Source organism: Limtongia smithiae, assembly GCF_038497785.1.
Source record: "Limtongia smithiae strain NRRL Y-17922 unplaced genomic scaffold V1518scaffold_5, whole genome shotgun sequence".
NCBI classification, from domain to species: Eukaryota; Fungi; Ascomycota; class Lipomycetes; order Lipomycetales; family Lipomycetaceae; genus Limtongia; species Limtongia smithiae.
Genome location: NW_027117626.1, coordinates 661190 through 675312, shown reverse-complemented (window position 1 = coordinate 675312; position 14123 = coordinate 661190). Strand labels below are relative to the sequence as shown.

At 50.4% G+C, this 14123-nt stretch overlaps 2 protein-coding genes across 2 annotated transcripts; both read right to left on the bottom strand.

Moving 5' to 3' along the window:
* Positions 1 to 2474: 2474 nt before the first annotated feature.
* Positions 2475 to 5356, bottom strand: V1518DRAFT_262961 (CNH domain-containing protein). Its single transcript, XM_066901021.1, has 3 exons — positions 5123 to 5356; positions 3178 to 5057; positions 2475 to 3117 (listed from the first exon to the last, which is right to left on the bottom strand). Exons 2-3 carry the CDS (start codon positions 5054 to 5056, stop codon positions 2657 to 2659), a joined length of 2340 nt encoding a protein of 779 aa, XP_066759926.1. The 5' UTR covers position 5057; positions 5123 to 5356; the 3' UTR covers positions 2475 to 2656.
* A 1976-nt stretch (positions 5357 to 7332) lies between these two features.
* On the bottom strand, positions 7333 to 13155 carry V1518DRAFT_262623 (CNH domain-containing protein). Its single transcript, XM_066901020.1, has 3 exons — positions 12803 to 13155; positions 8205 to 12738; positions 7333 to 8152 (listed from the first exon to the last, which is right to left on the bottom strand). Exons 1-3 carry the CDS (start codon positions 13034 to 13036, stop codon positions 7449 to 7451), a joined length of 5472 nt encoding a protein of 1823 aa, XP_066759925.1. The 5' UTR covers positions 13037 to 13155; the 3' UTR covers positions 7333 to 7448.
* Between the last annotated feature and the right edge of the window lie 968 nt (positions 13156 to 14123).

Below are 14123 nucleotides of genomic sequence, written 5' to 3'. Positions count from 1 at the left end.
GTGTTCCACCGAAAACGACTTTCCTTGCGTTTGGTATAGCCGCTCATAAGCCAAACTTTCCGGCAAGTTTTGCCGAGCCCCAATGATTCATGAAACGAATTTGCTTGCCGTAAGCTGTCCCAGTGCCCTATAGTTGCATACAGCTGCGTTTGGACTGGCTCTTAGAAACGCGGCCAGACTTTTGATTGCTTGGGACTACTAACGTGTGATGCTGGCAAGGGCGCATATTTAAAGCTAGTGGAAATGGTATCATTTGTTGATCTAATGGACAGCGTGTATGACATGCTGTATCACATTCAAATGAGCAAAAGCGAGGAACTTTCCACTATTCAGCTTAAACTGAATATCGGTATTGCACGGCTCATCTTCCACGCTGATACAAGTGTCTGTTAATCAGGCGAAGGCGAATAATTGACATTTCCAGTTTACACAATTTGTTGTGGGGCTCATCAGCACGATCCCGCAACAGAGCGGAACCCATAGAGTTTGCTTTAACATTTGCCGACTGTTCATAAAACGGACCTGTTGCTCTACGCTACCAACGCGGTCGTACACAGCAATCGAGATATGTCCAGCATATGATTACAAATTGATCGAGATCTTAATTTGGTAACACGACGGCGTGGTCAGACCTTGTCCAACCAAGAGCCCAATGAATGGCAGGACTACGTCTTTCAGAATGAAAAGAATATTTGCAATTGTATCTACATTATCATCGTCGTGTCCGCGATATCCTTGATGGCAAAAATCAGATCATAACTGAAATTCGACGACTGCGAAAGGGCTTTCAAAATCGGAAGGGATTAACAACTGCAGACGACGATTAAAGCAGCGATCGAGAATCTGGATCCGATATGATCTTGGCACTAATCAAGATCACTCTGAGAAGCGTCACGGATCTCGCGGCGGCAGAGATTGGACGGAATGGCATGGCTGCGCTCTTACACCTACTGCGGAGAATCGTGAACGCGCGACGCTGAGACTGGAATCAAAATGGGGATGTCCAACGGGTACAGCGACTCGCTAGGAATGACGATCTACAGCATGCGTGGCGCCGAAGATATTGGCAGTCGCAGACCGTTAGTCGGTTGGCTGGTAAATGTCATCGATTCGCTAGTCAGTTAGGGGACATATTCGTTGTGCACTAGGAGCCTGTATACACCTAGACTCCACGATCATTAATTGTTTGAAAACTTCTAGCGAAAATGAGGAGACGTGAATTTTGCTCTGGGAATATTCGTAGGTTTGTTTTGACTGTGTTGATTGCTAACTTTCTACTTTTTGTTGAACTTTCTAGTAGATGTATAATTATTAGTGGCTGTTATATGAATTACAAGAGTTCTATAAGGCCGCACAAATAACCTGCCGCCCATCATATATTTGTCTTGTCGAACTCGAGCACTAATATTGTGTTGGCCGCGGGCGCCATAATTATAGGCAACTGCGCACACTTCAGGGACTTCAGTGCTGCGACCGTTGCGCGCACGCGCCCCCCTTATTCTTGATTGTGACTTGCATGACGAATAATCTGCAGCTTGAATGCTCATCCGGCGAATCTGAACACTTCATCGATTGCCCAATCCACAAGTATGATGTACCGTATGGAACAACTTACAATTCATGGCCTCAATGACAAGACCTTCGTCGAAACTCCGTCACTGATAGCCGATTCGACTTCTCGAGCGACATAGTATTCAGGAAGATCCTCGGTGGCTTGCAGGAGGGGCTTTACATGGATCACATTCATCTGCTAATAATCTACCGGTATGACAAATCTGTTGAAATTTCATAATTTACTAGTCATCTCTCACGATTCAGATAGATTGGTAGACATATCATAGAAATATGGAGGGCAATTTATCAAGTTACGAAGTCACACAGTACCCTAGTTCCTTAATTGCGTGCTTGCTGTGCATCACCGCTCCAACTCATTTGCTTGACGTCTGCGTATCGTTACGGACAGTTGGGTTCTAGGTATCACTTGCGGCGAACATTGCTGCTAGCTGACACCACAAGAATAGGAGAAGGTACATACCTGCCATTCCCCGGCATTCCATATTACCAATTGCGTGCTCAAACAATAGCTCATCACTGCTCGCTGCTGCTTCGTGTACAACACATGAGGGAAGCGGACGAGTGCGACGAACAAGCAAACAGGCGGTGCTGCGGTACAGCCCTAAACTTAGGGCTGCTTGACAGCCCCAATGCGTCGGGCCACAGCAACGGCGCCAAGTTCTCAGAAAGTCGTTTGCTCGATCTTGTAACCTTGTACCGTGCTTTGGCAAACTTCATATGATACCGTCGTAGGAAAAAAAGCGCTCACAGCCGTGCGAGTCTCGCTAGACCCACTCAATACTCAATATTCCGGCTTGTGTACGGACTTCTATATGCGTCATCCGTGGAGCTGTGCTTGCGCCACGCGTCGTGCAGCTCAATTTCTCCTACACACGCTAGCCAACTGACATTTTCCGCAGCATCTAACTTCGAAATATTCCATACAGAGCTGATATAGTTCAAACAGATTTCTGGCAAACCCAAAAAAATCAAGTCATGTCCCAAACAAATCACAAGTCATAAACAATAACTCCATTAATCATGAAAATCCTCACAGGTATACATAAGTAAATGCCAAATTACAGCAAAGCAAACAAATGTTCTAATTCTTCTTTGACCGCCATGCAAATCTCACAACATCTGTACGATCCGGATGCTCAATATTCTGCATCTGAAACGCGACACTATCTGCCGGTATGGAACAGCTCGCGCCCGCGTCTAGTACCTGTATCTGTGATCCATGTACGATCTGAACGAGTCTCATCATGTCGAGATCCCAAATCTCGACAAAGTCGGTTGTGAATGCTATCAAATTCGAACCCACAAGCCGGACAGCATTAACTAAGCCGCGGAACATGAAAATCCGGGGGTTCTCAATTTCCCAGTCCTTGGAACACTTGATGAAGAAGGAGGAAAAACAGGCGAGGTACTGGCCTGATGCGAGAAGAAGGACTTCGACCGGCCGGTGATTCGCCTGCTCGTATAACGAACGTGCCCGTTTCTCGACTTCAGAACTGCCAAGGTGCGGTACGGCTTCGTTCCTGCTCGCTAACGAGAAGCTTGCTGCAATAAGCTAGTTAATACTGCACAACAAAACTCCCCTGCCGTGTCAGACAAACATACCGTTGTCATGCAAAACTAGAGCATCGTCCAAAATCGAAATGCTATTATGCGTAATATTGTATTCAACCTTACGATCCAGTACAGGCGGCGGTGTTGGCTTGCGTGTGTCCATCGCGGCAGATAATTTCTTCAGGTACTCGATGCCCAACTCATAATACTTAACCTTGAATTTGTGCTGGCTGATTCTGCATGCAATTAAGACCTCCTTGCCTTCGACAGTGCCTTGAGTGATGCTCTGATAATCCTTCTTCTGGCCAAACTCTATTGGTTCATATGCGAGTTTCTCACCGTTGGCTTTCGTCTGCTGTCCCTTGTCGGCAATTTCTTCGAGCTTTATACGACTGAGATTCAGTAGTTGCGACAAGTCATAGAGATATAACTTTCCGTCCACGAGCATAACGGCCATCGCGGCTAATTCCAGCATGCAGATAGATTGAACACCGTGCTTAGTAGAAAACACCTGGGACCAATACTCTGTTCTCCCGTCGTTATAGTATAAGCCAAGCGTAGTTCCTAGCAGCATAACCCTCAGCGTATCATCTGCTGACTCGGAATAAATATAACAAGAAGCCATGCAGTTGATTTTCCCTTTCGTCGGCGAGGTAACCAAGCTTTTTGAGCGCAGAGATTTCTGCAATAGATCATTGCCGACAGCCTGCATCTGCGATCCCGACCTCCTTGTACCCGAGCCGGTAAGTTCACTAATAAGTTTCACATCAAAAGGCCGTGCTTGTTCTAAGCCTGTTTCATATTTTTCAACAGCTTTCTCGATTCCCTTATACCAGGTCATTCGTATTAACTCTGAAGGCGCGTATAAGGCGAATGACTTCGACGACTTCCCGACGTGCTTGATCATGAGTGGATAACACTTCTCATCCTGCTTTGGCGCTGCTCCAGTGGCCTTGATGGCCGCTTTGTGAACGTCCTCAGGGCAGATATCCAACTTGCATGATTCGCCTTGCGCACCCTTGGTTGTGTCAAAACCTAGCCACACAATGAGCAGTTCAATACGAATCAGCGAAAGTGAACTAATTGGAATCAGCTTCTCGACGCCATTCACCGAAGTTTTCCGCGCAATAAGAAGATAGTTATCCAGCAGAACCACTGTCACGGGAGAAAACTTTGGCCCATACAGCAATTGACCTTTGAGCATAATAGTGCGTCCACTTTTGTTGAGCCCAAGCGATTCTGCAAGATCCCTGGTGACCATACTCTTCAGCGATTGGATATAAGATTCCTGGCACTTGTTGTCATAACAGTCTTCAACAATGCGCGTGAACGAGGCCAGACACTGTCGCGCTATGTCGATTTGTTCCGAATCAACAGTTTCCCGCTTCTTCAGCTCCACAAGTCGGGCGTCGTAAGTAAACAAGTGAGTCAACGCGATCTTCGGATCCAAGGTCGTCTTATTTCGTACGTGCCGAATGGCTCTTCCCATCACTGTGTCCTTCTCCCGCTCTTTGTCCCAGATTTCATTTGCTCGGTGCAGCCCTTCAGCATATGCGATGAATGCACTCTGAGCGATCTCACACCACTCGCAAAAGATTATGCCTGCCATCACGTAAACCTCTGACGGCGTATCTTGTAATTCGCACAGCTTGTTGTACAAGTACGTGCGATTCGCAGACAAGATCCCAGCCAAATTCTGCGTAATTGCTTTCACGTTCTCTGTCTGTATATCCGTGACCCGCTGGTTCCCAAGCACTTCGACACTAAACTGCAAGAGGAAAGTTTCGATATTGCTCAGAAAACGGTATTCGTCGTCGATTAGTGAATAAAGCGCCATCATTGTGTAGTTGTCTTCCAGATACGCTGGTCGGTTCTTCGCCGGATTTGCGGTGGTGACGAGATAATTGCTGTCCCCGTATTCAGCTCGCATGCTGAATGCGGTCGCCTGTTAGACCTTCAGGAAACTAATAGTTTGTGACACATATGTCGTACCTGCTTGAAAAGCTCTGTGTTCTAGACGTACTTAGACTTGTCTGAGCAAAACTAGAGCTCGGCAATTGCTGATAAAGTGTCTGTGATCGCGTGGAGTAGCCCAGTCCTGTCATGTTCGAGCTCACACTTTGCAGTTCAGGCGTCGACGGTCCCTGTTTATGCGTATTCGAGCCACGCTCAAAGTCTCCTAGTGTTGGCAGCGAGTGACTCGAGCAGCTGCTGCTGCTGTCGGGGAGAAGCGGTGGAAGAGAGGCCACAGGTGGAAGAGGGGGCACAGGTGGAGGGGGGGTTGCAGAGGTGACCGGAGAGGACGCTAACGTGTACTCGGGGAGTGTATAGCCGCTGTCACGACGAAATGGGTACTGAGCAGTGACCGGTGAGGAGAAGACGGAGGATGGCGGGGAGTACGTTGTCGACGGCGAGACCGGGACTCGCTGCTGCTGCCGGGGCGGAACGGGGACGCGCGCGACTGAATGGTGGGGATGGAAGGTCGAGTTGTCTGGCGCGGCGGCCGCGCAAGCCAGCCGTGGCTGGTACTGTGTCTGCTGAGAGTGCGCGTATGCGTCGTACTGACGACTGTTATAATGCTCGTCGGTGGCGCTGCGGTCATCATACGTCGTCGACATTGCTACACTCCATTTGCAAACTGCGTACGTGGAACTCGCCGCGCAACTACTCAGCTTTATTTATGGAATTATTCTGTCCCCGCACAGCCACGTCACAGCCCCCCGCCACCAACTCTAATGCTCATCTCGCAGTTCCGGCGTGGCGCAGTCGCTAATCGCTCAGCCTCCACGCCGCAGATGGTCTGCGACCCACTCTTCGTGGCCCTGATACTGCACATCAAATAAATCGGATATTTCACGCATCTAATCAATCATGCAAAGGTGAGCCCAATCAGATATGAGTGTGTTAGGCTGCTCGCTATAGTTGGTGGGCCATTGATATGTACGTCTTGAAGACTGTACGCAGGCGTCGCTCTGGCCCCTGATCGCGAACGGCCGCACAAGCCGGCACTTGCCGCTGGCCGCGTCTTCTCCCTCTATCCAGCGTGCACTGTTCGCGCAGCTATGTCGAGCCTGGACAGGTTCCAATCAACTTCTTGAGTCTTCAGTATTGACTTCCTTAGTAGACTAAAACAATTGCATATATCATAAACCAGCAAAGCACCTCTGTTCGTCAGGTGTTCGCTTGTGCAAGCCACCCAAACAGAGCGCAGACCCAGAAACACGACCTTCGGCGCCATTCAACTTTTGCCTCTTGGAATCTGAAATTCCGCTACTTTCCATAAGCCCCAGATATAATGGATATCGCGCCAATCTCGTGAAACTCTCTCAGGACTGAACGCATGATTTGCTCTGAAAATCTTTACACAGTCCTGCAAATTCCTTCAGTGCACTCGTTAAGTCGTTGACCACATTGAGTAAGTGATGATGACTAGCTGCGTATTATCTGTACGGTCCTGTCCCGCACGTTCACCAAACTCGGTCGCGTTGTCGCCAGTGCAGAATAACATAGCACTCGTCACAGGGCGCTACTAGCTTCACTACATATGTTGGTCCGGCTCAAAAATCTTCTCCATGTTTCATGCCATCTCCAGAGTCTGTCCCTGGCATGGAATGACTGGCTCGTCAATTTGAGCCTGTTTTATTAGATATCTCTGAAATCAATGAACACTACCAGCCGTGTGAAGAATACGTGTTCTGAAGTGATAGAGTTGTATATGCAACTCTTCCTCTGGAACTCAGAGTCGTCCATACGCATTCGCACATCTTCGACACATTCTCGTCCCATGACTTTGGTTTGGGTAGGTTATTGTCCAGAACATTTTGGCCAGGAGGGATTCAGCGCACGCTTAGAGGCATACTTCGACGAAAACGATCTCATCCTAGACTCTACCGTTGCCGCTCAAAGAACTGTTGGCATCAACAGAGATATTGTGTCTGGCGGGTATCTTGCGGAGAGCACTCCCCCAACAGCAGAGCAATGCTCGTTTGGTGATACCGCAACATACAGCCACGCGCCACACTTTGCGACTTCGTGTGGGTACAGTGCAGATGACAGCTCATCGCGACGGTCGCCAGCCGCAACGCAATAATAAGCCCTAGCCTGCCCTAGGACTCTAGGATGTCCAGCCCTGCCGTTAATAATGTCAAATGACTCTCGATGATTATATTAATCAGCTTAGTCCACGAACAACTTTGCGAATGAAACATTATAAGCATGACCCGTGAACGACACACATAATCCAAAACACAACAGTATATATTACAAAATAGCACTTTCCGTGAGCACCCATAAAGCGCCTCTAAAAACACCTAATAAACTTCTTAATTCTTCAAACAAACCCGCAAAATCAGCTGCCGTCCCGCGAGCTCCGGATGCGCCATGCAAAATATCACATCCGAACCTGTATCCCCACCAGTGAGAAACCCAGCATCGTGGTCGCCCATTATAGAACCAGACGATGAGAACCCCGGTGACGAAGGCGACGTAACACTCGAGCTCGTCATGTTGCTCCGCATCGACGACATCGTCATGCTTCGCGGGAAGTTCATGGTGGCTGCGGACCCGAATGTCGAACTTGTGCCAAATGTGCTTGTTGTCGCAAGCGGGAAGCCGCCATCCCGTCTTCTCTGCGCAAGAACAAACTCAGGCTTGCTCAGCAGTCGAATGCCACGACCTCTGATAACTTGAGCACGCTCGCCGCGGCTGATATTCCACACCTCGACGAAATTATTGTCAAACCCGATTACAAACTGTCCAATCACCGCAACAGCTTGAGCCCAGCCGATGAACTTAATAATCAACGAGCGCGACAACTCGCCGTGCCGGTTGCACATCAAGCAGAACGTAGAGTAGCACACGAGAAACTCCGACTCCGATATTGAAAAGAACCCTAACGCCTGTGGTTGGTCGTTTGGTGATCCGTTGGGTGGCGACATAAGTTTCTGCACTTCGGACATATTCGCTTCACCCTCTAGTATTGGAATGCGCAGTGGTTGCGAAATCATTGGCGTCTGTGCATAAAATCCTACTCGCTCGTCAGGACTACCCATATCCAAATAAAAAAAAATGTAACATACCTCGGGATGTATGCAGCATGACTCGCGTCTTCATCACTGTAACATCAATACACCTATGCTTCGTCTCCCATGAATCCGTGCGTCGTACAATTTCCATGCGTGACAGAAAATACTGTCCACAGATCTCTCTCCGCAGATTCTCCAATCGATTATGCCGTGCCATGTTATTATCCCTCAGCTGATCTAGTTCAACAGGGTTAAAAGTGAACTGCCGCCCGGCGATAGGTTCATAGATGCAAATTTCCCGCGCGCCGCCATCGTAATCCGGCAACGTAATAATCACTGTGCGTCCCGCCATGACGCCAACGGAAAACTTCGCAACTTGATGTGAACTTGTAATCTTCATCGGACGAATCATCAGGGCATCGACCTCCGCCATCCGGTTCAACCACAGCGGCAACCGTTTCTCGGCGCTGGCGCTGCCGTCGTATCGCAGCATCTCAAACGGCCGCAACGCAAGCGCGTGCTGAATGTTATACGCGACCAGCCGCCCTTCTGACAGCAGAATCGCGAGACCAAATTCCGGCAACACTTGAATCTGCGTGACTTTCTTCAGGTGCAAGAGCATGCACCATGAGCGCGGTTGTCCGTTGGAAATAAAAACGCCGTTGTCACATCCAGCCAGAACCCAAGGTTTGCGTTTCCCGCCACTCGAATCCTGAATGAACATCTCATCGAGATAAAACGTGGTAATCGAATTCACGCTTGCTTTTGTAAGTAACGGCCCCTGGCTCCGCGCGGGAAGCTTCGCGTCCGACTCGGCGGCACGCAGGGCACGTTCAACCGCATATCCAGTGGCGTCAACGGGTAACCTAGTTTCAGCATTGCTAAATGCCGTGTCACTCACAACTTCCAGCTTCAGCGGAGCTGTATTATTCGCAGCTAACGCCACTGAATCATTCACCGTCCCGATCTTGCTGCACCACTCCATTCGCTCGCTCGGCGATTGCGCGTAGATCACATACGTCTTGCACTTTCGTCCCAGGTGTTCTATGCGAAATGGATAGAGCTTGTTATCAGAATCTGCGTCAACCGCCAGTGTGCTCGACCTGTCCTTTAGTTCGCGTCCCATAGGCTCATTCGTGATTGCCATCTTGACCCTCGATTTAGACAAGTCGCCTGGCGCGGCTTTGTTCGCTCTTTTAACCGGCGGATCGCTTTGCGAAAGAATCGCCAAGAATTCAGTCGGAATCGGAGGAAACATCACCTCATTGCAGACTCGGCCACTGCGCTGTCCTTGTCGTGTGATTAGCAGATAATTGTCCAGCAGAATAACAAGCATCGGATGCATATGTTTTGGTCCGCCTTCCTGGTGTACCTCCATCACTGATTGCAGCACCAGATTACGCTTGCTCGTGTCCAGCATCAGGTTGACTTGATAATCCGAGTCACTGGGGAACACGACAGTCTCTTTCAGGTTTTGTCGTAGATACTCCCTGCGTCCGGATTCACCCGTCTTGTCAAACGAGTCGCAAAGCTGTCTAATCAAAATGATCGCCCGCGTCAGGTTCTCCAGCTCTGACTTTGGCGGCCCGTTCTTCTCCATTCGCTCAAGCTGTAGCTGATATCGACTTAATCGCGCAAACACAGTTCGCGGACCTACTCCGCGGTTGACGCTCTCGAGATTCGAGCACAGTCGATCAAACTCCGGCGACGTCTTCTTTGCCTCGTTGACCGAGTTAAGCGCGCGATGAACATTAGCAGCGTATTGCTTGTACGGCCCCGCCGCAAGTCCAGCCCATTCGATCATGATATCGCCAATGCCATGGATAACAAAATTTTCGTTCCGGCGCGCAATAAGTTTGAAATACATCTCTCGGTTGAGTTCAATAAGCTCCTCCATGTTCTGTACCATCTCCTTCGCTTGCTTCTGTCGCGGAAAAAACATCCGATCACTACCTGCCCGCTTGATTATATCATCTCTGAATTTGACAAATGCCATTAAATCCGTCAAGAAAAGGTGCTCGGATGTGATAAGTTCGTACATGCTGTTTTGCCGTTCTGTCTCCGACTTACTCAGACTCTGCTGAACCTCAATCGGAACCCTCTCATCCCACGGCGTCGGCTCGGGCAAGTCAGTATCCGAACCAACGAAATGCTCGGTTGGTTTCTTCACGAACGCGCATTTTGGCGCATAGCATTGCGCGTGCTTCAAACCGGAGCTGTTGGGGTTGTCGGGCTGATGGCACAACTTAGAATAACAGCCAATACCGGACAACAACGGAAACACGCCCTGAATGGTCGGTACTTCATCGTCGTTCTCGCGAATAAGCAGGTTACTCAATTCGTCGCGCTCCAGGATACCTGCACGAATAAACTCCGTGATCGCGGTAACCGCCATGCGATCAGCGTCGGCACGGCCGAGAGTGGGAACGGCGGTCAAAAACATCTGAATCATATCATCGACCACCAACTTCTCACCCATAAAATTCGCCTCACGCGCCATAATCTTCCGTAGCCATTTGTACAACTCCGACAGTAACCACGGCTGCTCGCATTCGCCTATAGCCTTGCAGTCCCTACCGGCTGCCATGTTTTCAACAATCGACGCCGAGTCGGATTTATCGGTTATTGACCGTGCGCTGCTCTCGGGGATCCGAGGCGGTAGCCCATACCGATTCAGTGCACTGCTATCGTAACTAGTAGACGAAGTCGAGCCCGCGCTGAATTGTCTCATTGATGCGGGATCCAGAAGCGACGACGAAGATGTCCTGGGCGACAATGTCGGTTTGGAAATCTCTTGTGGCTTCACTGACGACGAGTCCGACAACACCGGCTTGGTGATATCCATAGACTTTAGAGACGACGAATCAGACTTTGCAATAGTGAAATTCCAAGTATGTTCGTCTTCCTCCTCATCAGATCCCGGCACATAGAATGCAGGTTGATTAAATCGGAACCTTGATCTTGAAGTTGTCACTGATGATGACGATGCTGGTGCTTGATTTTGCGTCACAACAGGTGCACTGACAGTGGATATTAACGGAACTTTTTTCTTAATCTGCGGTTGCGGCTGCGGCGGCGGCTGCGGTTGCGGCTGCGTGTCGGCTTCTTTCATGTCGTTCGATAATTCCGGCGTCGTGTTGCCTTCAATCACAAGCTTCACGCGACCGGTGGTATTTGCCCTCACAGGACCCGGCTCCACTGTAAGCCGTCCGTCGGTCGTGATGTCGCCTTTCACAGAAGACCACTTCTGCAACGACGAATTCTGACTTGACGCGTTACTCCGTCCCGATCCCTCACGGGTTAGCGATGGAAATCGGAGATGGCCTAGCATGCCGTGGGGTGGTGGATTCGGTGCATCAGCAACGGATATGGACGACGAGCGGCTTCCGGAGTAGCTGGAGTGGTCCGACATAGTGGCGGACGGAGTTTCTGAGGAAAACGAGAAGTCGTCGCTCGCGGAAAATGAATAGCGCCATCGCTGATCCCCGTCTAGATCGCCGAAGTAATCAGTTTGTGCAGTCTCTCTCCGACTAGGTGAGTTCTGCCTATCGGGACTGTGATACGCGCCCGACAACGATCCATTCTCCGGCAACGCGACTGACTCGGCATTTGACACGACAGAGTTGCTGATCGTGTCAGTGTACACCGAACTACTCTCGTCGTCATCCATCTCGTAACTGAACCGTCTTTGGTTATACGACGGCGCGGTCGGGGTCAAACATTCTGATGAACCCTCGTCTGCTAGCGACTGCATCGAGCTAAACCTGATCGAGCGTGTCCGATCCGCCATCGACCCAAACGAACTCGGGTTCGCGTACTGCGGATAACTATCTGCACTACCATGTGGCGGCGGAGCTGGCGCGCTGTGTTCCGCCTTTCGCGGCGATGAATTATACCGCGGCAGCTCCCGCCGTATCATGCTTTGTACTGACTTCAGCGTGACCGTGGCTGGACCGCCGTTCTCGTAGTATGCATCAGATTCTTGAAACTGGCTGCTTGCCCGAGGCATTAGCGATGGCTGCTGTGCCGTGGGAGATGACCAGTTGTAGTCGTCCTCGTCTTCATAATGACTTAGATTTTCCTCGACAATAGAGCTCCCGCTGGAGTGTATCTCGCGATAGGGCGACGGCGACCGTGAAGTTTGGCTCGGCGGCATTGGGAGTCTCCGCGATGGTAACCGCTGTAGCCGATCCGAAGCAAGCACAGACGAACCCATCTCATCGTTATGTATCCCCGTCGTCGACTTCAGCACCATAGTTTGACGGAGATTCTCCGAGACCCACGTCCGCGACACGCGCAATGGTTGAATTGTCATGGCCGGCGGCGACTCTTCGTCGTCCTCAATATAGTACTCGCCATCTTCAACAAGCCCTTCGTCGCCGACATCGCGGTAGGCATCTATGGAGGCACGGGGAGTGGAGGCTGTGGAATAGCTCGGGGATGTGTATGTGGGTCGGGCAGTATTTGGCGCGTGTTCGGTGTCCCGTGGATATTCCACGTCGTCACCGTCGTAGTCGTTGGTCCTGCTATACGAGTATCGTGACGATGCATCTTGTAAGCTATTGCTAGCTTGTTTCTGTTGCTGCTGCTACAATTCACGCATCAAGTCAGTCAAACGCGCACGTTACCTTCGCCTGCAGTCCAATACGTACCACATCAAGATGCCTGCCTTCATACGGTGGCAACGTCGGCACAAATGCAACCTCCATCTTCTTCTGCCGCATTCCACCGCGTCGTGGCGCGAGTCCGCCGTAAGACTCCATGTTCTCTATCGCATGGATGAGCCCTCTCGACCCTGAATGCGACAGCGCGCCGTCAGACGACCCCAACGAACCTGCAGCCGGTCGAGCAGAACTCGACATGTACTGCCGCTGCGAATATGGCATGTATACCCGCCTGTGATGTACTCTGAGTGCGGGATGTATGACGGGGGCGGCTGGGGAGGATTTACGCTCTGTGATGATCGCAGGGAGCAGGTGGTTCAGTGCTGCGCTACTGCTGTGGAGTACACGGAGCGGCTGAGCCGCTCCGGTACGGATTCTGACAGGAGCTACTGCGACGATCCCTGCTAAGCCTCTTAGGAGTCCCGACACAGGCGAAACTCACTATGATGCAGGACGTGTAATGGAAGTCTCACCCGGTCTTCTAGATTCAAGACGTGAAGACTTCTCGTCGCCGCGCGTCACTTCTCAATTTCTGCTGATTACCAAGATCGCGTGGCTATGCTCTATGCTTGTCAGCTGCGCTTACATCCTATTCTCCACGCATTCGTACTCGCGATTAGAATAGCTTAACGACAATTATGTATCCTTTAAAAGCACGCGAAGATCCATTTCGCAAGAGTCTTAGTAGCGCAGCTAACCTGTGTAAGGATCGGTGCGACAAGAAATCTGACAAAACATGGTTGTACAGATCCTTCAGGGCCAACAAAGTTCAATGATTTCCCAACGGAAGCTGTCCTTGCGAGTTGCGACGGATTCAGGATTTATCGCCCTCCGGCCTTGAGCTCCTCGGGTTCACGATAGAGAGTCTGTGTTTTCTTCAAGATTCAGTTCGATAGCGCAATGCGATTGATCTGTTCTGCGATTGTTGAAGTTCATCTGATCATGAGACTCCCGTAGCCGATCGTTTAGGGCTCACCTGCGTTGTCGCAATATCTCCACTGTCACGGTGTCGCGACTCCCTCTTAGAATCCATCGCCTGACTTCTATCTTGCTACGTATTCACGTGGACACGTCGACCGTAACACAGGCCGGTCGCGGGGTACTTGCGTGATCGCGTCCGCCGCGACTGGGACCTTCGCGAGTCGTGACATCATTGCTCCAGCACAGCACATCTTGCGGCACCTTGCTCTGCTCAATCGTACGCCGCCAGTATTACACGTCCACCCATAGTGTCATAAAGCACATTTATCTTAAGCTCCTTCATCTGTTGCCTTCTGCTCTAGCAGTTCCGCCTCGAAAAATCCAGGAG

Bases quoted from the DNA above. Each gene is read 5' to 3' on its own strand.
- V1518DRAFT_262961 (XM_066901021.1), bottom strand. From the start codon at position 5,056: ATGCGAGCTGAATACGGGGACAGCAATTATCTCGTCACCACCGCAAAT. The intron at 3,118-3,177 runs GTATGTTTGTCT...AGCTTATTGCAG, and splicing joins TCTAGTTTTGCATGACAACG to CAAGCTTCTCGTTAGCGAGC.
- V1518DRAFT_262623 (XM_066901020.1), bottom strand. From the start codon at position 13,036: ATGCCATATTCGCAGCGGCAGTACATGTCGAGTTCTGCTCGACCGGCT. The intron at 12,739-12,802 runs GTACGTATTGGA...CGTGAATTGTAG, and splicing joins AAGGCAGGCATCTTGATGTG to CAGCAGCAACAGAAACAAGC. The intron at 8,153-8,204 runs GTATGTTACATT...ACGAGCGAGTAG, and splicing joins CATGCTGCATACATCCCGAG to GATTTTATGCACAGACGCCA.